Here is a 26,447-nt window from a genome sequence, read left to right as displayed (position 1 = left end):
CATAATCATTTGAACTCATATTCAGCTATTTCATACCATTTGACAGTGTTCAGTAGACATTACTATTGCCGTGGAACTCAGGAAGACATCTTCCAAAGTATGTATTTACAGTGCAGATATCAGCATATTTCTTCATATACAAAAAGGCTAATATACAGCACATAATTTTAAAACTTTTTATCACTCTACAATCATCATCACACGTATTTCTAAGGTTTGATCTTTTGTTTTAATAGATTTTAAATGCACGCAATAAGGATGCAGAGAGTAACTACATAAAGACTTGCCATTTAAAAAAGTTTGAGTTTTAAAAAGCTCTTTTTCAGTAGTCTTTGGAGTAGGCATGCAAAAGGCAGAATTGATCTGTAAGGGGAGCTGGTATACAATTCATCATGGTTTGATTTGGATTAGATTGGGTTGGGTTTTGTTTTGGAGTTCTTTTTGTTCATTTTTTCCCCACTGGAAAGTCATGAAAGAGGAAGGGCAAAAGAAAACATATTACCAAATAACCTTCCAAGTGATATTTGTTATAAACTAAAAGAACTTCAGCTAGGAGTGTGAGACAGTGAAAGAAATCAGGCATGGCTATTGCATGTACTTATTGGAAAAAACATTCATTTTTTCACTAATGTACCCGACTTCTATTTTGAGCAATGATCTATCAGATTTCTCAATATCCAAATTCTAGGGCTATTGCTTACTTTGATCTCAAGACACGTTTTTATAATTACGTACAGATGACATCTATTATCTGTGCCCAGTGCAACACTGAGATGCACAAGCGCTGCTGCTTCTTGAGATTTGTGCGCCTGTGCTCATGAGATGTACTGGCTTACTTGAGAGCCATCAGCTTTGCAGAGAGTCTCTGTTGCTATAACAAAGACCCACAGTCAGAGTTTAATGTATCTCTGCGCAAAAGTGTTGAGATTTTATGAAAACATTACTTTTCTGGGTTAACTGCACCATATCAGTTTCCTCTAATGGCTCATTTGGGTTATGATTGACAGCTAATGTATCTACGCACTAATTAACATTATCTGGAATTAATTAACTTGCTGAGATAATGCTAACTATATAGGTCTCACTGCATGAGGTATGACAGAGGCTCTAAACATAAGTAGTTTCCTCAGCTGTATATTTTCAGATTATTAAATGCAAAGCACCTAACATCTTGCTGAGAAGCTAGAGAACATCTATTCCAGTAGCAAAGGGTATGCCAAGATCTCATTGCCAGCCTAACTTACCATGGAAACTTCCACTGACAGTTACATGCAAGGAAAAAAAGCATTTCCTACTTACAGAGGTCAGGATAAAAAAGGCAGAGTTGACAAGTAGATAAAAATGGTGAATGTACTTAATTTGAAATCAGTTAGGAATCAAAACATGGAAGTGAACTAGGCCAATCTACCAGCAATTTTCAAGGAACTCCAAAAAAAGGGTGATGGGAATTCTTGAAAGGTGAAGCAGTTGGGGTTTTTTCACTATCAGTTTTCTGATTAGCCTTGATGCTTCCAAGTGCAACCTTTCTTGGATCTACAAATTAGAGAAAGGACTTGCTTTTCAAAGTTTTTGCCTGGCATGCTTTATTAGCATCTTTTGATCAAGAACTAAATACTGAAACCTCAATTCTTTATTTCCCCTTAAACCAAAGCTACAGGTCTGTGAGATTATAGTCCTGTCTTTCTCAAGTGAAGTTCTTCAGGTATTAAACTGAAATGATATAAAATATGAACTTTGTTTTTCTTTGTTAGGCATCACATGCATGTGAGTGACAATCCCCACAAATACACCTCTGACACATTAACTGCCTTGTTGACTCTTACCTTCCTTTCAAGAGGAATTCAGAAAACGGTCTCCCATTACAGATTCACCCACATAACTTTTGAAACCCGATCATTTTCCTGCCTTTAGGATTTTTTTGTCTATGTGTAATATTCTGTTGGTGAAAAAAAGAAAACCCAGCAGTGTGCTTGTGATTTTTCTTGCTGCACATTTGAGCTAATGTTTTATTTAAGATGTTTCTAATTACTGATTTTTTTATATGTAACCGTTCATTTTAAATACGTGAGACAATTTTAGATTTACTTCCTTGATAGAATTCCACCCGACTTTCTGTTTTCATGAGAGACTGAATTAGATTCCAGGTTGTTATCCCATCATCGGTGGATGAGAATTACTAGTCATATAGAATTAATTAATTTCCATTGTGGCATTACATTTTCTAGACTGTCCCATAAAACTGGAGGCAGTTTCCTGTCCTAAAGAACTTTCAACTTCAGTATAGAATACGAGATTAATACTGCAGAGACATTACTCTGTGGTACTGAGGAAGGATGCTACAGCTGGTGGTAGGGGGGAATCACTGTGCAGCATATATAGAAACATTATAAATGTTTTCTTAGACATAAGGGTGATAGTGGTTTTGCAGGCTTTTGTTGAGTGGTACATCTCAATGTGTTTACTGAAAAATTGGACAAGTGGGCTCAGATTGAGACTTGCTTGAAAAGAGGTGGGAGCCATTTTTCTTGCTCATAGTATCAGAGGAAAATGGGTGAGAAGGCAAGTGGAAACGCTTTCGAAGTGGAGCTAAGTAGTTTTGCTCTAATTCCTTCTTCAAGTTTATCACATTGGGATTTGTCAGTTCTGTTCCTGTGCTGGTGAAAGCTACCATTGTGGCAACTCCACAATTGTTTGTTCATTCAATTTTTGCCCTCAGTATTTAGGAAGTGGCACTTGGTCAATGCATTTTATATTTTTAAGGAGTTCAGAAGAAAGCTGCTTATTTTATAATAGCTGTAAGGAAAGTCAGATATACAGCTCGCTGAACTGTTTGTTGGTCTAATAGGTGAAGGGAGTAAGAAAAATAACATAAGATCATAGGTGGACAAATAAAACCAGAATGTGCAAAAAGTGTAGTGCCCTGTGCCAACTACTAATGCCAAGGCAGTGTGTTCAATCCCCATACAGGCCACTCACTTCAGAGTTGAACTTGAGGATTCTTGTGTGTCCCTTTCAACTCACAATATTCTGCCGTCTGTGACCTGTGATTTTATCTGCAAAAGAAACATGGTATGCTCTATGTTCATTACAGTATCTCAAGACTCTTCTGGGAATACAGTGGTTTCTTTTTTATCTGGCTTGTACAATCAAGATTTCTGTTAGGAATCCGGAAACTGTTCGGCTCTTTTATTAAAGAAATGTCGGGGACAGTAGCAAAATACACTTTTCCAAACTTTCAAATGCCTTTCGTGTCCTAAGGAAGTCTTTTCTGTGAGTTCTCTTAACAAGAAATGGTTGTGATTTCCTAGACAAAACTGAATTTACTAATTTATAGAATGGTTATTTTCAAAAAAAGGTTTGAATTAACTGAAGAGTCACAAGTCTAAAATATTTTTTACGTATTAATTGAAACCCAAAGCCTTAGCATTTAGGGACTTGATCCACAAATACCATGAATGTAGAGCTTGTAATTGAGACTCATGCATGGAATTGTTGTTTGCTTACAGTAAAAAGTACTGTGCTAAATGCAATCAGTGTCTCAGGATAAATTCTTCTCTCTCTGTTCCTATCAGAGTTACAAATGGTATATGCAAATCACATTAAAAGTACCTTGATGTTTTTGTGGTGTTTTTTTTCCTCTGTCTTGTCTTTTCCTGAAGATTTCTTTGTATTTTCATTGTAGTTCCTGCCTCTGACATTGACATATGTCAATGTAACATAAAGCAGCACATGGTCCCAGAGCTGAGACTTTCTCCATCTACATGACTCTCAGGCAGAGACCTGTGAGCAGTTACTCGAAGTAGCCTCACAAAGAGCAGCGCCCGGAGGCACATATTTAAGGGTTTTTTATCCTAGTGGGCTTAAGACGTAGGAGTTTTTGAGCAGGACCAACCTGGAAAAATTTCCAAAGAACTGCAAGTGCTTCTCTGTTAAGGAGTTCCCTCTGTTCCCTCTAGCATGGATTAGGAGCAGTTTTAAAACTGGTTTACTTGCCTGAACCTAAAATTATGCTAGATCAGAAAGAGTATGTCAGGAAAATGAGCTCACAGTGGCAAGCTAAACTCTCTTCAGCCGTCCGTAAGTTCCTCTTGCCTGGGTCCCTTGGAATATGCTGTCCCAAGGGAATAGTTACTTGACTTTACAAAGTAGAGGGCCTGCTAGTGTTCCGCTTGTGCAGTTTACGCCTTAAGCCTCCACATTAAATAGGAGGATAAAGGAATAGGGTATGCAATGCACCTTTCGGTAGGAAGTGTGACAGTGGTGGCTCACTGGGACACAGTACTGAGTTTTGGTTGTTTAACTACAAGGTGGTGGGAGGAAGGAAGTAGCAGGAAGGAAACTTCTGGCTTCTGCTAAAAGACATAAATGATAATCATAAGTAGAAACAGGGCATAATCCAGGCTATATGATTATATTTTCACAGTATCCGCTGTGCAAGCATATTTAGTGCTTAGCTTACAATTGCATTCATTTTTATGCATCGTTTGTTTCCAGTTTTTTTAGTCTTTTCAACAGCCCACAAGTTTGAAATGGGATGCTCTTTTTAGGATTAGCATCTGGACAATAATCTTGTTTCTCTGTCTCAATCCATTTTAGAGTTAAACGTGTCTTGTTAAATGTACTAACAGCTACCTATCCTTGTGCTTGGGCTAGCTCTACTAAAAAAGCTTTTCTACTCAAGGATTTGATGGATGACTTGAGTTGCAGAGAACTGCTGCTGTTCCTGGCCTGGGCATGGAGAAACAGCATCTGCCAGGAGAAAATAAGTAGGAGGAGAATAGCAGGGAGGCATGCATCTTACACAGAAGAAAATGAAAGGGAGAGAACATAAGTTTAACATTTCTTCTCAGTTCGTCTGACTTAAATAAAGGCACAGTTTTTCCTTACATGTCTAATGTGTTCTTACAGCATCATCAAAGGAAAGACACAGGATTCAAAGTAATTGAGAGAATCAAATAGTTGCGTTAACAAAAAAAAAATTTAAAAGACAATGAAATGTGTTTTCCTTCTCAGAATCAGATGACCACTATGTTTATAAGAGGATCTGAAGCACATCCATATGTAAACATTTTTCAGGCTGTACCTGACTCTCCCAGCACATAGCCACTGGCTACCTAAACTCCATCTGAGGGCCTTGCCTGCCAATGACCTAGGATTAAAGCAAGTAGTTTGAAGAGAGGAAGATGAAGCAAGCTTTTACCTGCCTGTCTCTGACAGTGGTATTGGTATCTTCATGTCTTGAACGTAATTTGAAGAAAGTGAAAACTTCATCATGTCTACTCTTCTTTAAAAAGGGCATCAAAATACACCCTGTATCTCTACCTCAGAAAAATGGAAAGTCACAAATATTTGAAGTATGTAGGAAAGGACAATCCAGATTGTTCTTTAGGCCCCCTAATGACTGTCATTAGCAATAATAATTTATAATAATTATAAAACTAACCAGTAAAAAAAAACCTTTAAAAAAGGAATATGAGAAAAAGCTTACTAATTGTGAGACATTTTAAACTGTTGAAGAGTTTTGTAGGATGTGGCAGAAACTACATAATGTGAAGCATTTAAAATTTTCCAAACAAAAGCATTCAGAAACAGACATACAATACAAAGCATTTTTGTATTGTTGGGGTTCGGCTGGTTATCTACTCTCTATTTCTAAAGATCTCATTTTGAGAAAAAAATAAATTAATACAACTATATACTCAAAATATCTGCCTTGTTTTCTCTTTCAGCACAAATTGAAGTGATACCATGCAAAATTTGTGGTGATAAATCCTCTGGAATACACTATGGAGTCATCACATGTGAAGGCTGCAAGGTATGAGATTTTAATACAGCATAGTCATCATCATTTGCATTAGCCTCAGGCACCTCTGTACAGTGATACACTCTTACAAGCTTTCAAACAAGTGGTGCCAAAGGCTGTAAAGCCTACTGATGATAAAGATGCATTTCATGCCTAATTTTCCTAGTTGCTTTCCATTTTGTCAAATAGTCTTTAGAGCTACCTCCTTGTTTGAAACATGAATTAATTACATCTGGTGCAGTGTAAGTGCTGACACCAGTAGAGGCTGGCAACTGGAAGTCACACCTGTTCTGCCTTAAATCAGCTTTGAAGGAGGTGGATTTCTTATCTTGTTCCCTATACAACCCCTGTAGCATTACAGTTGGCATGTTACTTCTGGTCAGCCTTTTTTAAGAGCTTACAGGTGTGACCTGGGTCCTTTTTTATCTCCTTTCACACAATCTGCACACCAAATTGTAATCTCAAAAAGAAAGAATGCCTTACATTATGAGCAGTGTAAAAGGATTCTTTGTCTTCTTCCTTAAAGGCTTTAGTGCAGGAGCAGTTTCTGGGAATTGGAGGTTAAAAAAAGGGGTGGAGGGGGGGAAACGCAAAGACTTGCTGCTTAGACATATCAACATATTATTTCAGGCATTAGTTCAAATAACGCAAATCAGACCCAATCAGAGAGAAGAAAGGCTTCAATTTTAAAATTTGTCTGCAATTTTATTACCTAAGGAATTACAAAACAAAAGTTTCATACCACAAACAAAAGTTTCATACCACATTTTGGTATTTCAGTTTTAATTGTAAATGGGAAATTGCAAAGGTAGAGAGGCAGTGTCTCTGATTTCTTGTACGTGGAACACAGAAGCTAGGACGTTTGAAAATGGGTGCCTATTGCAGTGTGAAATCACAAGTCTGTAGCTAATGCTTTACAAAGTATTAGAACAGCTGAAAAATCTGAAAATTTGGGTGCACCCATTTGCAAAAGAAATGCTTTACTGCCAGTACATTGAGAACCAATATACTGGTAAAGATCAAGGGGTTTTTTCAGGAACATTGACAATTGTAAACAGAACAATTTGCAGTGTGTCTTTGTCTTACTGTGGCACTGGACTAGAAATAACCATCTTCTTATGATGATCACATGTAACAGGATTAAACTAATTGATCTGATACTTCAAAATTGGCACAAAAGCTATGGAAGGGTATTACTTTAAGAAGAAAAAGAGCATCTTCTCTCAGTACTCAGAGCCCACAGACTGTCTAGGGGTATAGTCTTCCGTAGAAATAATGAGGGTTAATGCTAGCCCTTGTGTGTGCCTCAAGAGGAGATGATACCACTGTGCTCAGTAAGTTGACTGCTTATTGAGATAAAGAGATTCTCTTCCACTTTTAACTCCTATTGGGTTTGTGCCAGTTTTGCTGTATCAGATCAATTACTCTAATCTTGTTTTGTGAGCCTGTGTGAAAAAAAGGTGTCGGTTTTTCGTGTCAGTTCCACTGGGAGGCATCTCAGTCTGGCAGGGCTCCCTGTTAAGGTGGGCACTGTTTCTGGCAGTGCAGCTCTGCTGTCCATTTAAGTGCCCAGCACTTAAATAGCTATTCACTCAGCCTGCATACTCATCATTTCTGGCTCTTTTTGTCTCGGTTTGTTGGAAATCTGAAATGATTAGGAACAGAGGCCATGAGTGGAAGGAGGAGGGTGGAATCACTCCACAAGCATACACACAAGTTGAGCCATGCACCAGGCAGCCTGTTGGATACCGCATCCGAGAATTACAGTGCCAGTGGCGGTGCTGCAGACTTCCAGGAACAGAAAATCCTTTAACTCTGTGTTGCTGCATTAGCTATGCTGTGGCAGACCCATATTCTGAGTGCTTAAGGGTCGTCTGAAATACTGCTGTTGGTTTGTATGCATGCCTGCCTTATGCTGAATGTGCACGTGCAGTGGGCCTGCTGGACCCACTGAGTGAGTCTGCAGGTCTGACACTGTTCTTACAGAAAGGGTGAAACCTGGAAATAAGTTTGCATCACATCTGTCTCTGCAGCTGCTTCTTCGCTAAGAAGCCTTTTATCATTTCATGTGCCTTCCCCCACAGCAAAGTACTTTCCACCACTGTTTTGTCATGAATTAGAAAGTAGTTCATTCAGCAATTTCCCTTCTCAGACTGGCTGTGGGTGGTGGCTGAAGGGATCTGTTCAAAGACTTGTTGTCCATGTTGAGAAATCTGTATTTGACTCTTTAGCTCCTCAGCTATGAAATACATCTTCCTTCACGCAAAATTGAATTATTCCAATGTAAAACAATGTAGCCAAATCTATATAAAGATAACATAAAAATAAAATGAAAGTATTACCTCAATTTTAAAAGACAACATTTAGATCTTATGCAGGAGAATGAGAACATAAAATTCTCCTCAGAAAAATTAATTACCCTCTGTAAATTAATTCTCTTATATAACCCTTGATACATAATATGGTCCTTTTTTCCTAAGGAGGGCAAAGAAGAAACAAATTCCTCTGAGATGAGATCAACCTTAAAGGGAACAAAAAGTACTGCAGGAGAAAGCACTGTCAATGCTAAATGGTTGAGTGTGGTTTTTTTAACATTACTGAATTAATTTTTTCTCTGAAATCCATAGATGCTGCTGAAATTTAAAACTGAAAACAGAAAACCTTCACAAGTCAAAACCAATACTGGCTATAAAGTTCAGCAAAGACATATGCAATTAGCATCTATTTAGTCTTAAATTAAAGGCAGTTTTACTATATCAGGAAAGTTTTGGTCAGCTAAGATCAGTTAAGTTTCCACCAGAATTTTTCTGAGAGTTCCCCAAAAGGACATCTATTTTCTGAAAAGTATGAGTCACAAAATTTATTTTATATTTTAGATACACTGTAATCACTGAGAGAACAAGCTCGACCCAGTTCAGGCGGGTCTCTGTGCTCGCAGTGGCAGTGATTTGGTGGAACCCCATGCCTGTCACTGCCACTGACACCACACCACCCTCATTCAGCTCGCCAGGACCTGAGACTGAATTCATGTACAAGCTGTAGCAAGTGAGCTGAGGCCTGTAGCACTGTCACCTTGTGACTTTGTCCATTGCTCAGTGTTAACATCCATCAACCTCTGCAGAGATGCCCTATTTTTTTCCTGATAAATGAAGTCAGCTCTTGCTTTCTGGCTTTATTCCAAGGTGTTTGCAAGCCACCCCAGAACGGCACAAGCACTTTGGTGTCACGTTTGGTGACTGGTGTAACTGCAGTAATGATATTTCTGCTGTTTTACTACTCATAGCCAGTGGCCAGGCTATCCTTCAGCTTTCCCACCACAACCTGCACTGCTTGCATTTAAACATTTAAAGTTGCTAAACTGGTTAGGGGAGTTCTCTACTTTACTTTCCCTCTGGACCTACAGATACTCCTGACCTTTTTTTTTTTTTTTTTTTGGTACAGATCTATTTATTTTCATTTCTCTTCACCTCCTGGTTTCATTTCTCTTGTCAGCTCCGCTGCTTCATGTCACTTCTACCACAACAGGAGAAGCACCTTTTGGTGCCGCTCTTGGCACCACCTCGTAGAGGCTGGCAGCTCATAAAGACCTACCTGGGTGTATAAACTTCCCCTCTAGCCCTCCGATTTCTAAACAAACAGCCCGTGGAAAATGCCATTATATTCTCATGGTAGTGCCTGAAGGTGCTGCTTTCTCCTTTGTGTGTTGGCTTTACTTGATGCAGTCATTATATCCTAGTGCTTTTGTGAAGACTGAATTTTAATTACTTCACTCCTGAATCATATGCCTCTCCAGATCAGATCAACATTTGCCAAGTAAAAGTGAACAGCAGACTTCAGCTTCTCATGCTATGTGTACCCAGTAACAGTTACCTCTACAGTTACAGTTAGTCTCTTCATTAAAGGGAGAAATGTCAAAACAAGTACTTTGAAGTCATCTCTTACAAATTCCGACAAGTCTTTCCTCTATCAGGAGCAAGTATTAGATGATGCGGGGTCATTATTGCATAGTAAAAATGCATTCTGCAACATAATTTAGTTTTAACAACGCAGAATTATATTCTTTACAGAATAATACACAGTTCTCCTTGTTATAATTAAATGTTCTTTAATACAATACCACCATACCAGCATAAGTAGCAGTGCTCTAAACAGGGGTTTGCTGTATTTGTTTTCATGCTCCTCTGTGTGTGTGTGTGTCTGCATGCATGCTCACACACATAAATGTGCTCGTGGTAATGCTTGGTCTTTCCTGCTCTCTTGCCCCAAGGGATTCTTTCGGAGGAGTCAGCAGAACAATGCATCCTATTCCTGTCCAAGACAGAGAAACTGTTTAATTGACAGAACCAACAGAAATCGCTGCCAGCACTGCCGACTGCAGAAATGTCTTGCCCTGGGAATGTCTCGAGATGGTAAGGAGTCAAATCCATGCTTCACATCTAAGCCCTTTGAAACTTTTCTTCGCTGCTGACTTACTCAAACTCCCTGTAGATTTCTGCAAAAAGAGAGAGGAGAAGCTCCGTGCTTTGTAAGGCGTGTGCTGTGAGCCGATCTTTGCCATGCACTTAACAAAGAAGGCTATTTTCATGGGCAGGGGTGGCGAAAATCACAAAATGGAGAGCAGTGTCAGTTTAGAGCAAAAAGAGGCAGGCAGAAGTGAAATATGTTATTCTAATCAAAAACACAGAGCACAAAAAAGTCATCTCTGGAGAGGTGGGTTTACATTAAGTATTACATTAAACATCAGCATTTTTCTTAATATATCATATTGATGTGTGAAAGCATCCATTTCCCTGAGATCTCTGAAGGACTGGTAGTAAGGAGATGCAACCCTACACAAATTTACACCTTGATATCATTAGGGGTTTCTGTTTGTTTTTTTTTCAGTGCACTTGACCAAATATTTTGCATTGGAAGAAACCCCATTTCTTTTACTTGCACATTGCCTCCTGTCCCTATCTGGGTCTGCAGAAGAAAGTTTCCTGATTTAGTACTGAAAGTATATCCTATGCCAGAGGAAAGCTCCACAGCCTGTGCCATCTCAGGATCCTGTGCTCCCTGTAGAGCTCAGTTCCACCTTCCAGGCGGTGGTGTGACCAGCCAATATCAGCAGCTGAGAGCATGCACCGCACCAAAGCTGCAGGCAGTGGGAGCAAGGTTGCCCACAGCTGGCATGCCCTGGGCACCACTCCTCGTGCAGGGGGTTTCCAGCTCAAAAACATGTTTCATATAGTAAGAAAGTATTGGAGGAAAATGTTCTAATTTTTTTAAGCAGTTTATATGAATTTCAATTTCCTGGAAGCAATTTTCTCTCCTAGAGGGTTGACTCAAAATGTGTATTTTTAAATTGAGTCATTGATGGAGAAGTTACGTAAAGAGCTATTTATTTAGATGGACCACAGACTATAAACTTGTCAAAATTTGGACCATAATAGGTCTTCTTCTGCCTCAGTGTGTCTTATGCCTCACTGAAGTTACTTGTTTACCAGCCTCACCTGGGAAGGGCCTTTAGTCCATGAATTCTTTTTGGTCCTAGTACCCAGTTTACTTGACACCTTAACTCCTAATTCTTCATGGTGATTAAAGAAGTAACATTTCAACAATTTAACAGCACATGCTTTCCTCCTGAAAATAGTATCTTCCAATGATTTAAGATAAATCACAGGGGCATTTTAATGTGACCGACAGTGCCATCTTCCCAACCAGTAATTCAGAGACCACTGCAGAGAGACAAAAGGAGTGATTCTTCCAACAGATCACTTAGTTCTGTCCTAGTTGATGTAAGGGTCTTTATGATTGTTTAGGATTAAGGCTACTAACAGCTCTTGCAAATTTAAAATTGGCTGTGTGAACTTTTTGACAGAAAACTTTAATTTGATTTTTACCTCTCAGCCATGTAATAAATGCATTTTTATCATGCAGAGGCAGGATGCTAATTGACAGCAGCTGAAGAATCCAATTAATGAATATATAATGAGGATAAGCATTGGTTTTATTGCTGAGGCCCTAAATTTGAAGAAAATACACAATTGCATTATTCAAAATTATTTAAAATACAGTCATTGTACATTGTCCATAAGGGTATGCAGCATACCATGCACTGATTCCAGGGGCAGGCTGAGTTTGTGTGAGGTAACTTGTAGCCTGAATGTAGGGCTGCAACTAAACTTAGGTTGGCAATAAGAAAAAAACCCTCTAGATGTAAAACAAAAAAAAAAAGTGAAAATAAAGCAGCTGTCACCTTGTTGTTCTGGCACTGTATTTTCATATTATGCTCTACTTCTTCTGTTCTTTTTCCTGAATGAAGAATTTTACTTTTAGCCCTTTTCTCAAGGGCTAAATGAGAGTCATGTGCCAATAAATATGATTCTGAATTGATCCAAATTTCAGACAGACTGGAAATACACAATATAGAAAATACACCTCATAATACCTAGAACTCTTTATTTCTGGAGCTATGTCCCCATACCTGTTCTGATGAATTCTGCTGGATGTGTCTCTCATTTGTTTTAGAGCACAATCAACAACTGTCTCTGCTCTAAGATCCCAAGATCAAGCCCAGTAAAAGACCAGAATTTATAGAGAGATGGGGGTGGAGAGTGATAATCAGCTGTGATCTGCTGTGTGTACAGGCTGTGAATTTACTCCTCCTAGCTCCACAGCAATCAGCCTGTCACCTTTGAAAATTTCAGTCTCGGTGTAATGAACCCTGTTTCTGGGGAAAATGGTTTGCCCTCTTATATTTTCTTCCCTTTCTCATCAGAAGGAGTGCATGGATTTGTGCATGAAGGTTGTTGAAATGGAGATTGCATAAGTCCCTAAGACTTTGCTCTGTGGAAAAGATGACATTCATTTGTGCTGTTTACTTTCAAATCTGTTATTTTCCTCTAGGTTCTAACCTGTTTTTTTTTTTTTTTTTTTTTTTTTTAAGTAGGAAGATAACACCCCATTGAAAGGATACAGTAATAAGTTTTTGGGGCTTGTTTTCACCCAGAAAACTAATCTTGTTAGTGTACTGTGTAAAGATCTGTGGAAAGTTAGTAAATGGATATGAATTCACAGACTGTACATTTCATACAGCTCTGGGTGGTTGTTCAGTGAACACAGAGATATAAAAGGATGCATGGTCTTTTTAATATTCATAGTGGGAAGTGAATTACTTGACTGAGGCCCTCCTGTCAAACAGGAGTTCTTGTTGTCACCTGGTAAAATCAAGTACGCAATATTTTTTCCTTTATGAGATGTATGTGATGCAAAGCTTTGCATCCTTTCTCATTTCCACAGAAAAAGGTGTTTCCAAAGCAAAATTAACCCTGAAAGTTAATGACAGAAGAGTGGTGGCGTTGAGGGGAATCGAGAAAAATTTGAAGACGACAATGGTTTGACATTGTGCTTTGCTTTTCAGCTGTGAAATTTGGAAGAATGTCCAAAAAGCAGAGGGATAGCTTGTATGCTGAAGTGCAGAAGCACCAGCAGCGACTGCAGGAGCAGCGGCAGCAGCAGAGTGGTGAGGCAGAAGCTCTGGCCAGGGTTTACAGCAGCAGCATCAGCAATGGCTTGAACAATCTGAACAGCGAGAGTGGCAGCACCTACGCCAACGGGCACGTCATCGACCTGCCCAAGTCTGAGGGCTATTACAGCGTGGATTCTGCCCAGCCCTCCCCAGACCAGTCTGGGTTAGACATGACTGGAATCAAACAGATAAAGCAGGAACCTATCTATGACCTCACCTCTGTACCAAACTTGTTTACCTATAGTTCTTTCAACAGCGGCCAATTAGCTCCAGGGATATCCATGAGCGAAATCGGTAAGAAAAATTCTTATTCCTGTAGTGCAATGTGCATATATAAGCTAAGATCCAGTACTGTTTTCATTAAAATGTCATACAGGCATTCCATGCACAGGTACACAGTAGTTACATATTCACATGTGTGTGTGCACACACATACAGAGAGTATGGGAAAGAAAACAAGTCTGGAACTAATTGATATAACATTAAGGCAGATCTTTTTTTATTAAAAATTATGCAGTTCTTAAAACCAGCAGTTCATTTCTGTTTACTAAATAAGAGCATCAAAGCAGGTGATTAATCAATCATAACCAAGTGATAATTAGGAAGGGGCTTGTTTCAAATGAGCTCATTACTGGCAGGGTTAAATGATCGCTTCAGCCAACTATCCGTATTCTTGTCAACACCCAGAATCCCCACATCAGCAAATTCTAGGGTACTTACTGTGAAAAAGTCCCAGTTCCTACTTCAGCTGCACAGATGTGAGCACGCTCACTAAATTCCTAAAGTGCACAAACTGTGAATTTATTTCTGTGGGTATCCCTGCTTCTCTGCCCGAAGGCCTTGGAGAGCCTGTCCCTTTGCTTTCATCTTTGATAACTGACAGAGACCCCTCTGTGAGGTGAGGCTGTTAGAAACTCAATGACTAAAGGTGATTTTTGTCAAAGGAGGATTTCTGTTCATCTAATGCTTCTAGTTGTATTTCACCAAAGCCACTGGAAGTACTACTTCTATTACAAAGAAATAACATGAACAAAGATTGGCATCCTAATTAGGATGAAGAAGTGAAATATGCTGAATCAGTTGTGGCTGAGAACTTAATCTAAGGGTAACACTTTGTTAATGGAATTTAATTTAAAAAAAAAAGAAGAAGGTAAAAAGTCATGTTCAAGAGCATTCTTAACAAATTAATTCATTTCAAATCATGGAAAAAACCCTGTAGTTCTGGCCTAACTTTGCTGACTCATGTACATGGATTACACTGAGATCTGTAAATGTGTGTTTGTGCTCAGTCCTACTGAGGACTGTGGCCTCACCTCAACATACATTACAGTAGTGGGATATATAGTAGTTACTGTCTGGTAAAAAAATGAAGTTGCAGCTAAAATTGATAGCGTGTATTCTGCCCTTGCATGCTTATTTGTAGGGAGCGCCATAACACGTTGTGTGCTTTAGGTGCAAATTGTCCAGGAGAAAGTTAAAACTTATATGGCACTCAAACAAAGACCTGCCTTATTATCACATTTGGCCCAGGCCACTGTCCAATAAAACTGTACAGCCACAGTGCAGCATTGGAGATGAACATTTGCTCCCTCAGCTGTCATGGCCATATGAGTATTACTCACACATGGCTTGTGCATACCTCAGTCCTGCAACTGTGGATTGCACTGCTGCAAAGCTGCTGAGAGGCAATGCAAACAGTCCTTAAGAGCTGTTTCCCTGCAGACCCACCACCAAAGGGTACCGGTACCAGTTTCCAGAGAGACCCAGGGAAGTCCAGAAATGCAGGAGTTCTGATAGTCCACGAGTTGGGGTTTGTGCTCAGTTACAGAAATGAGTGCAAAGACAGAATGTGGCCACTATGTCCTTAGTGGCCGGAGAATCCCCCTGAAGTCAATGGGACCTTTTGATTTCAGACAATCAAAGTTTTATCTTTTTAACTTAAATCAAGATAACTTTTTTTCTCTTGCAGGTTCACTTAGAAATAATACAACATTCTTTGTTTTTCACCCTATTTTTTCTCTCCTAGCTCTAAAACATTCTGCCGTAAATCCACCCCACATTTCCAAGTTTATCACCCTCCTCTGAAGCACACAAATCAGGGGAAAACCCAGAGCAGAGGGAGTGCTACATAGCAAATGGCCCATCTCTGAGCTGACAGCAAAATGCAGAGGCTCTGGGATTTACCTCTTTTCCTTTTGAAATTGAAACTAGGGCTCCTAAACTGCTATGATTTTACACAAGTATGCTGTCTTTCATTTGTGGCATGTACAGCAGAGGGGTAAGGGAGACAGTGAGAGATAATGTAGTATAACAAATCAGCTGATAACTGGAAGAGATGCACCATAAAATATTTGGATTGGTGCACAGGCAAATGATATTTTCAGTGTTTAAAAAGGAGTAGAAAATGTCTCTTAATGCTGCAGTGGATTGTTGGACCATCTGTAGAGCTGCAGTCTTGCAGTCCTGGGATGTGCTGATTTCATATTATAGTGTGCCTAAATTTCACTGCAGAATTGCATCTCACTACAGTGACATTTAGGAATAAACTCAACTTATGCTAAATAGATGTTACTGCTTTTAACTCTTAGATGAAATCATGGAGAATATATAGGAGATAGAAAAGCTGTGCTGCATTGATCCTTGTGGCTGATGGAAATTTCTTTGTACCAACATGTCTGGTGATCTAGTGAAACACTAAAGTATCCCAGATCATGATGCTTCTTTTCTGCACTGATTATTTTCTACCAGGTAGAAATCTCCAGTCCTAACTTTTTTCTGGTCATTACACTCTTCAAATAAATTTATGTCTATAAGCACAATCTCCACTGCCACTTGCCTGATCTTGATTGCAACTATTGTATTTTTTTTCCCTCATGAATGAATGTGTGGGAACTTCTTTCATCCTTGAGTTCCTGGAAGTTTCTATGAGCTCTCCAAGGAGCAGACTTCTTCACAAGCACTCAGAACAAAAGTAATCTATGCAGTTTCTGATTACATGTCAACCAAAATCTAATTCACTTACTCCTTTGGTGTTAATGCTTTGTTTGTTTCAAACTCACTTCTCTCCTGTGTAGGGCATTTTTAAATTAAGATATAGTTGACTGTACATTTCCAAGTTTGAGTATAATTTTCTCTTTCTTATTTTCCTAATTATTTCAATCCTGTCACATTATGTCTCAGTCTTCATTGATGCTTTGTGACTTCCTTCAGTTTAGAATTGTCTCCTAACTTAATTAGCCTGCTATGAAACTTCTCTTTCAGATTATTATGAAAATGTTAAATGCTTGCAAAACAAATCCTAATAATGATCCCTGCTGCACCTAAAATACTTGCTGCAATTGCATATATTACTTTGGTATTTATATTTGGCTTGCTATCCAACAGTAAGTTCTCTGTAAAATCCAAGTCACAAGTCTTCCTTTCCCTGTCAGTTTCATTCAGTTATAAAAATAATATTTTCTAAGATACTCTATGACTCTTTAATTTACGCATCATTTACATGCTCTTCTTCACATGTTAATTTTCTAGTTCCACCAAAAAGTAATCTAAATGGTTAGAGCTACTTTGATCTTTAACAGTTCTATGCTTTAATTTGAATGTGAAAATGTTCTTTTTCACGAACATACATTCATCTCCAGAAGACTTTGTAGTGGAAAGGGAAATTGTTCAACTTAACAGTTTTGAAATGCAAAATTTTTTACATAGCAACTGTTTTGACATGTAGTATTAGAATGGAATGGCGAGGAAAATATCGCTTATCTTGTATTGCATGCTTACTGGTATCTATCTACTGTGCTAGCAAATAGGTGTAGGAGAAAGACATGCTGACAGATTAAAGTTATATAGGGCTCTGTCACACATACTTGGTATTATTATATTTCCCCAAATGAGTTACATAGGCCTAGATACAACTGCACATTATGTGATCTCCATGAGAAGCAGGATAGGCAATGCTTCCTATGGAAGAGAGGGTTAAGTGTAACAAAAAGCATTTTCAGATACAGTCACAAATTTCTCATGTAACTGCCAGAGCTTATGATGGAGAGAAGTTGTACAAAATCAGGTAGTTCCCCATTAGGCACAGCCCTCATCAATATTCCACTTATGTTACAAAAATCCCTCAAAGCATAAAGATATCACTCCAAACCTCATAAATACACACACGATAGCAGAATCCCCAACTTGTCATCAAGTGCATTTCCAGTTCAGATCCCTTTTCTTTAAAGGGATGTATTTTTTTCCTTAACTCAAAGCATCTTGTTGGACACTTGATACAGATTTGGGTGGGCAGAACACAAAATAGGTGAGGTGACCATCTGGCAGTGACTAGATGAGTTAGGCAGGCTCTGTCACTGCCTGTCCTGTTCATGGGTGGCATGATCCAGGTGTGTTCCATCAGCGTGGGAGATGCCCACATCCCAAGGACTCATGCTGCCAAGGACTTGGCAACATCATCCTCTTTCTCCATGACCACTGTACCATCTACACATCTGGGGAGGAAGAAATGATGCAGTGGGAGCTCAAACCATGGGGTGAAATCCGCTTGCGATGTCAAAAGCAACAATTTGATCATTTGAAGAATGGCTTTCTCCTCACACAGCAAATCATAGGGGTCAGCTGGTGGGTGGGAAATTCTGAAGTGAGAAGGGAGCTCCAGTTCCTGGTGTCAATGCTTTCTCCCAAGTGTGGTTTTAAATTATGAGGCATTAAAGGTCTATTTTTAGACTTGGTGAAATTAAAAGACTATCTTGTTTAAATATATGTGCATAATATTATCTGCCACTGAGCTGCATATCGCATTTTCCTCCCTAAATATGTGCCTCCAATCTTGGTCTGTAAAAGTTAATGGAAAGGCTTCCCTGCTTTAACTGCAGTTGAGATTGCCACCCTGTGATTTCTTAAGGACAAGATGAAATGATTAGCCAACTGTTATGGAGAAAACAGATTGGTTAAGCATTCACTGCAAGCCAAACTTAAGGGTGCCCTGTAGCTGTGTGTGTGTAGGTAGTCAGTAAGACACCTCTGGAGTGTACAGGAGATAACACAGCCCAGCCTCTATAATTGTAGATGAAAGTATTGTTTACATGCATTTACATGACATTTCTTCAAAATCAGGCCTGTTTGTACCCAGTGGCTTTGAGAGCTTACATTTCTAATAAAATTAAAGTAAAGCTGGTGAGCCTTCCCTTTCCCCAATCCTTCTAAGCCTGCCCTGCTATGTGTATCTTAGGGTGGGCAATAACTCCCTAGGACACATGCCTAATGTGGATTGGAGGAGGCATCACCTGCCTTATACTGTAAGGCACAGCTCTTCTGACCTGCACATATGGACTGAAAAGTGATAGTAAAGTAAAACATTAATTTTTTTTTCAACTTGCTCAGGATAGTTTAAAAAAAAAAGTCCTCTTGGTAACCACAAATTACATTCCGTGCGTTTGTAATTTGGTTGTAATTTAGCTGTATTAATACATTCATCCCAAGACCACAGTGAACAGTTTTACACTCTGTGAAGTTATTTAATTTCCATTGCTGCAATATTGTACAAGCAGGAGTTATTTCACTCTCTCTCCTAAAGAAGGGAGGTCTTTACCTGTAAACATTCTGAAGTTCTCTGCTGAAGATCTATTTGAAAGCCTTTCTCTTTCTCTTCACACCTTTCTCTTTCAGCAATCTCCTCACTAACTTAACAAGAATTTAGTTTATTTAGTTTATTCCTCTATATCTATACTCTTCATGAATGTCCACAAGACTTAATGTTGGATGTGCAATATATAAATGCATGTCAGCATCAGACTGATATCTTAAAAAGTCCACTGTGCTTTGGTTTTGAAAGCACTTCTCCATGAGATAAGTGTTTCTCATTCCTTAACACCTTTCTCTTTATCGCCAAGGTTTGTTCCCTGTGCCAGATCAAGTGTTAACATTACTGAACATGTAGCGGTCAATTAGATGCTATTTCAAGGGACACTCCAAACCACATTCAAAATGCAGCGAGCTCACCAATTAAAGCCCATACCTAAGGTGACAATTGCATCTATGTTTATGTTCCCTTTACAAAGCCACAGTGAAACAGAAATAATGTTTTTTAGTCCTGTGTAATGTTCTCCACTTCTTTTTCCAAACCATGGTTTAATATTCCTTCTACAAAGGTGACAGTCAGAATTTTACAGGGCTGCTGTCTACACCATGGCAGCTGTATTAAAGAAAAGCAATGTTGCCATCTAGTGAGCATTTAAAAATGCAACGTGCATTTTATGCGCATGCCACCAGGGCACTGCCTTACCATCGTTACCTATTTAAAGATGACAATCAGAGTATGTTCACATTTCAATTCTGTGTCCCTTCCAGCTCACTTAGAACTTCAGCTTGTTTTACAAATGAGCTGAAAATATGTGTTGAATGGTATTAAAAACAACCTTATCTATAGACTACATTTTTTAAACATCATAATACAGTCCTTTAAAGTGGTCAAATTGCTAATCCTTTAAAGTATATAAAATTACTCCTTTTCTCCAAAGACGAGAATATTTTCTTCCATTACCAAACTTGGCAAAATATGTTCATTCTACTGAGCGTCCAAAAAAAGCTGTTAGATATCAACCATTTGTAGCAGTCAAAATATGTAAAATACCGTATAATATATCCCATATATTACCATATATCATGGCAATCTATTCAGGAATACCATTGTGCTGTGAATGTTGTCAGATTGCAGATCTCACAGGGAGATCAGTGTAGATCCAATGGTGTGGTAAGTACTGAGGCACGCTGCTGCTGCTGCCAGTTGTAAGACCAGACTTGTGGCTGGTTCCCTGTCATATGCTTTGGACCAGCAATGTCAGTAGCAGAGGAGATGGCTTTCTGCAAGTAATGCTCGAAAAAAGAAGACTGGAGCAGGTGCCAGAGCACAGAGGGGCTGGGATGTGTGAGAGAAGTATGTTGCCTTCTGGGGTTGTGACTCACGCACAGCCCACAAAGAGGGGAACTGCAGACGAGAATCGAGGGGTCAAGGCAGTGATGCTCTAGGAGTCACTGTAGTATATGGAAGTGGCACACTATCTGCCAGAATTGCTGTGGTTTGAAGTAGTGGCTGCTTGTTGTTTCCATCCTCCTCCGGGTAACCCCTTCATGGATTTAGTGTCGACTTTCCCACCAGTGTTTTGTCTGATGTTTCTGGGCAATCAGCCCCAATAATTACAAGGTAATTATTACCTTGAGAGCTTAACCTGGAGTCCCTGTTATATTTCTTTGTCGTCCTAAACAGCACTGGTTGATCATTCCTTAATCCTAAGGCACAAGGAAGGCATCAGAAGTTTGGGTTTATAACTTTTTTCTTTCCCAGTATACATGCAGCATCCTAAGTTTGCCTTTCCAAGGCAAACTTTCTGTCTGCCATTTTTCATCACTCACTTCATGCACTTCACTACTTTCTACTTTATTCCTGAGAATAAGGTAATCTGCTTGGTTTGCGTTTTGTGATGCTGTTTCCGGCTTTGTAGGTACTGATGTCTTTCATCAGTCCATTCAGCTTTTGATACTGTATTTCACAGAACAGCAACAATTCCTTTATACAAGAGTGAAAAGATATGAGAAAGAATTTGAGTGAAATGCACAAGAAAGAAACATAGATGTGCACAGTGAAAAAATTCAATGTGACAAAACACAGGGCTCAGAGACAAATGTTGAAACTGATTATCAGAATGCAGATTTTATAGTGCAGTAATCTCCGAGGAATGAAAGTCACAAGTAAATGGGAATAGTTAATACAGGATATTAAGGTGTGGAGCCCTGTTTTGTGTTCCTTTTTGACTGCATGGATGGCTTTTCTTTTGATCAGTGATGATTCTGTCATTGTGTATGATAACCAAGTTATTCCACTTTCTGACACTAAACACTAACATCACCTTGATCCAACTCATTTGCCACACTACCGGAGAATAGAACCATTGTAGAATGTTTTGCCATTACTTTTTAACATGTTTCTGTAGACAGACTGCTTAAAATCTTTATAGAAAGCTAATTTGAGGACTGTGACAGTGAAACAACTGCTAAAAGATATATTAACCTCTCTCAGCTTTTTGCAGACTATGACAGAGCAAACCCTCACAAACATGCTTTAAAAGCAGTAATATTCTAATTATTACATATATATTTCTCATTTTAATAGAGAACAATATCCACTTCAGGTAATGTATGTTTTATTGTAAAAAATAAAACCACTTTCTTGTTTCAGAGCAGTCTCATTTTAATATAAGGGTTTATTTGTGCAACCTATGCTAGAAGAAGCTAAGAAAGAGCTCATCTCAATAAATTTGTGGTAATTATATGGTGGCTTTAGAGTTCATTTGAACTTCAGCTATTTCCTTGGCTAGTGCTTTTGCTGCCAGTCAAATGTCTTCTAATTTTTGCTAAATTGGCTGAGTCCCAAGAGAATTATTACTAACTAGAGACCATTAAGCATTTATAAAATCTTCTAGGATCTAACGGAATTCTGGGTCCATCCTCTAGTTTCCTGAAGATAAGGACTTCATTCCATTGTATTGTCATTTCTATTAATTTATTAGCATTTTTAGAAAGGCAAATGAAGCACTGATTTACTCTGAAAGAGAGAGACAAAATAGAGAATTCACACACATAGCTTTTACTCTTTGTGGACTCCATTTGTGACGTTAAACATTCAGTAACTTAAACATAAAGTAAAGGTTATTCCTGAACTAAATTCTAGCACTTCTAGTCTCATATGAGTGTTTTTATGTTTCATACTATCTTCCTAGGCTGCATATTGTGTAGTGCTGCAAATTTATTAAGCAAATAGAGGTTATGAAAGTAGCTTGTTTTTCAGAGGGAAATACTTTCTTGCATTATGGCATTGAGAATGCCACAGACAGATGAACCCTGGAATGAGCTTTTTGCAACCACTTTCAGGAAAAAAATGTTCCTGTTTTTCTGAGAAAAAAAAAATCAAACTTTTCGTCCAGTTCATGTAAAAAAAATGAGACCTATTATTCATGTTTGACAGCAAACACAGAGGTTTTTTTACTTCATTAGCTGTGCCACTGTGTCTACAACTGTCAAAGAATTTAAGAATAGTCTGAATTCAATGATTCAGTTTTCAAAAATTTTCATTTTTTAGTCATAATACCCTTGAATTAGCATGCAAAAAAGTGTTGATCCGATGCTATATTGGCAAGTTTTTAGGTCCTAGAACAGAGATTTTATTTAGAGTGCCTGGCTGGAGTTTTGTTATGTATGCTTACAGCAGCCAGCCAAAGCTGTGATGTTACTGCAGCATTAATTCAAAGTGGATCCCTGCAAGAGCTCAACTTAGAATATAAGCTGAGATAAGCTCTTAGCTACCCAACTAGATCCTACGGGTAAGTGGCAAATTAAAGATTCATTATTCATTTTAATTGAAGAAGATTATCAGTGTTTTAGAAGGCACACTTCAAAGTTTTTCAGTTCCCTGTGCAAAAGAAGGGAATGCTGAGAAAAACTAGAGTGTCTCCTGAGAAAAGAGAGACAAATAAAAGAACTAAGGAGCCTGTAGGAAACAAATGCTGCTGTAGATGAGTTCCACTTAGCAGACGAAATTCACAGCTGGTGAATGTTGTGTGCACTCCATGGATTACATCCATCCCCACCAGCATTGTATTTGACCTCAAGTCGGAGTTTTTCTTCACTATTGTAGTTGGAGATCTCTGAATATTGCAAGTGCCTGTAAAAGGCAGTACTGATTTATCAGCTGATGGTAGACCCCTGTGGCTCTTTGGTATGCTGATTTTGATTGCTGTCTAGGTTGCAGTGTTCAGTTTTCTGTATGTGCTTGTATTTAAGCAATTCCTACTCCACCAATAATGTTTGAGCAATTGGTAGTCTTTGGAGAGTGCCTTTTGTGAGATAACTCCTGAAATCCAAAATAGGAAACTACGGCAGGAGAAAAATAAAAAAGAAGGGGCTGGGGCGGGGCAAAGCCTGCCAGAGCAAACAGAACTGGAAACAGAAAGTCCCAAGTTTATGTGCTGTTGTTCTTCTCTTGCAGCATATGCTTTTGGCCTGTTTTGTTGATGAAATAGGGCTTTTGCAGTCTCTCTGCCTCCCCAGTCCTTCTGTCAGGGCTGTGCAATGATTCTTTAGCTACTCCCCAGCACCACTGAAGTGAAGCAGCAGTCTCAGACACTTGAGCTCCTGCAAGTTTTGGAGAAGTGGCTACTCAGCAGGCAAAGGAGACAGAGAGCTTTAGGGAGAGGAGGACGCCACAGCCCAGTCCCGTGTTCAGCCCCGGTGGCTGGTGACCAGTGACACTGACCAGAGCAGTCCCTTGTGCACTCACGTGGTGCCTGTGACCTGACCAGGGACCAGGAATGTTACCCACCCCACCACCAGGGACAGAAGGGCCCAGGGGAGGGGCAGGTGATGTTTGATGCATCTGAAGGCATCCAGGTTTGTTGCACTAACTTCTCTGCATAGCTCACTTCACTGGGCAGTCCTCACAGAATCGTCTCTTGATTCTTTCTTCTGTTTTAGGTAGGCTAGGACAAATGTAAAAACCATTCTTTTCCTGAAACAGCGTGGATCTCTTGCGGTCCTCTTCAGCTTCATGATGTACAATTTTCAGTTTTTCCTGGAAATCTCCTACTATACATTGAACTTTTCTATATTTTTAACTGCTGCATTGTAAATTCCGATTAAATAACCTATCCATTGGTCTGGCACATCTCAAGGCCTCACCAGGCCCTGCTATAGGAAGGGCAGAATGCCCTGTGCTGCGTGGAGTGGGATCAGCCTGACCTCTCAGGTGTCTGCTCTCTAGCCATGCCAAAAAAACCATCTGGATTTCCTTGTTCTCTAAGAACTGATGAGGCTTTACAGCTAGAGTAGTGGGCCATTATAGAAAACCAGTCAGAGACATGCAGGACAGTAATGAAATGTAAGTGGACACCCCATGATGTATTTTGTTTGAGTGTTTCTGGTTTTTGAAACTGTTGGTTACAATTATTGGCAATTTCCTTGATTGAGTATGTTGTTTCTGGTTTATCTCTCTGGAAGCAAGTACTTCTTTCTAGATTTTTTTTCAATGAAGCAGAGCATTTTTAGAAAAAGTGTTTGCTTTTCAAGAAAAAATGTCAAGTTACCAATACTAAGAAAACCTAAGGTATAGAATGAACCTGCCTAATACAAATGCTTCCCATCCCAGTGTATACCAGAGTCTGGATACTGGAAACATTATTTTCTGTGGACCGTGCTTCCCAGACAGAGTAGATCTGCTAGGATATGCTGTGATTTTCATGTATCAAGTGATCCAGATAGGAGATATAGCCCCAGTGTAATAAAGCCAGGGGAGGAGTAAAGCACCTAGTCTACATTTGTGTTTACCTATGTGGCAGATAGATACGCTTTACAAATCCTGCCATTTACAGGCTGGTGGTGTACTGTCGTCCTGGCTCAGGGATTCTTTCCATTAGAAATACTAATTTTCACTCAATAGTTGGAGCAGTTGGTCCTTAGAAAATAAGTTGTTGCAGACTTTGATTCTCACACCCGTGTGGCCAGAATAATCTCTTTTGCTTTCCCTTTCATATAGCAAACCTGCTGTAACTTATGTAAAATGGGAACTGACAATATTTCAAGTAGAAATGCAGTTCACATTGAAGTCTCAAGAACAGAGTTGTCTTTTGTAGTTCCTGGAGTTCATCCAAACAGGATTTCTAGTTGTGTACATGCAGTTACCCAGTGATAGGGGACCCTTGAAATCTATGGCTCAAGATTTTTGAAAACAAAATCTACTGAAAGTCAAGACTTGATATGTGAAGTAATTGCAGTGGACTCCTCTAGCCTGGACAACATAGCTATTTATTAGATTATCACCCCTGCTGGGTACCTCCATAGGCTTTGGACCTCTGCATCAGGGCAGTATCTCTCTTCCTGTTGTGTGTAGATATTGTCCTGTTTTCCCCATTGTCCATTTTTTCTAGTTCTATTAGAGAACTAACCTATTGAACTTGGTGGTCAGCTTATTTCAGAGCTGCCAGGTCTCCCAGAAATTCATATATTTTGGGTACAGGAGTGTACCTGTGATAGGACATGTTTACATCACATGTCATTTATATTGTTGCCAGTGGTTCAGGAATGTCATTCTCCTTGGGATTTGCCAAGATGTGCACTGACTCCAACTTTATTAGCAAAACGATGCTAAAATCTGAAAATGTCGGGCAAAAACAAATGCTATGGTGTGTGGAACTCATTAAGAGTGACATTCTTTGCTCTGCCTGTGTTGGATCTTCTGTTCCTGGACCATCTGAGAAGCCAAGACAGGGGTATTCTTCTTTTACTTTTTACATCATGTCAGCTCTGCCACCCAGCTGTAGGCTATATTTGCATAAAGCTCCTTCCAGGGGCTCCAGCAGGGAGGGTAAGCAGGCAGGCTGCTGTGCTGAATGAGCATTTCCCTTCTCCTCAGAGAGCCCGTGTACCCTTTCCATCACGCACTCAGCCTCGCCTAGCCTGCGGCACAAGGGTTTCAGGTCTGTCTTGCACCTGATTCCTCTTTGGATGTCAGCAGTCAGAGCTGCTGCTTGCTGCGATCGCCCCAGGCCTTTGCACATCTAAATGGGTTTTAATGTCAGCTCAGCATAAGCATAAGTGTGTAAGGAAAAGATGCGTGGGGTACAACAGAGGATGCCATCCCTAGAAAGCTCTGCAGAGCTTCTCAGCTCTTCATTCCTCAGGTAAATACATAAATACTAGGAAAAGGATGGGAGCTGAGGAGCTTTGCAGCCATGTAGAACTGTTAATGGAATAAATTTTGAAGTCAGTGAAATCAAAAGGTCCTGTTTTCAGAATGTTGACATCAGGTCACTTTATCTGATTAGAAATCTGTCTACGCAGTAATATGGAATTATGTGAGACATTTATTGTAAGAGAGATGCCCATTTATCTTCAAGATTTTTATTATAAAATGCAACACCTTTTGATTATAAAATGCAACACCTCAAAGGTTAAGACTTCCATCTAACCTTCTATAAAAGAACAATGGGTAGATCACTCTGTTAATATGCAATCTTAGTTACCTATAGGCTGGAGTCAAGTCTTCCATTAGGAAACCTAAAGATAGTGTTGACCTATAAAAGGACACCT

The 26,447-nt window shown here is 39.3% G+C and overlaps 1 protein-coding gene across 1 annotated transcript in view; it reads left to right on the top strand.

Annotated features, from left to right (window-relative positions):
- Positions 1-26,447, top strand: part of RORB (RAR related orphan receptor B) — a 40,831-nt gene that overhangs the window by 3,225 nt on the left and 11,159 nt on the right. Inside the window, exons 2-4 of the mRNA XM_058823761.1 lie at positions 5,730-5,815; positions 10,071-10,212; positions 13,206-13,607. Coding sequence (XP_058679744.1) covers positions 5,730-5,815; positions 10,071-10,212; positions 13,206-13,607 — 630 coding nt within the window. The remainder of the gene's footprint in view (positions 1-5,729; positions 5,816-10,070; positions 10,213-13,205; positions 13,608-26,447) is intronic.

This window comes from Ammospiza caudacuta, chromosome Z, assembly GCF_027887145.1.
Source record: "Ammospiza caudacuta isolate bAmmCau1 chromosome Z, bAmmCau1.pri, whole genome shotgun sequence".
NCBI classification, from domain to species: domain Eukaryota; kingdom Metazoa; phylum Chordata; class Aves; order Passeriformes; family Passerellidae; genus Ammospiza; species Ammospiza caudacuta.
The sequence above is the reverse complement of the archived record's forward strand: the minus strand, read 5'-3'. Positions and strand labels throughout refer to the sequence as shown.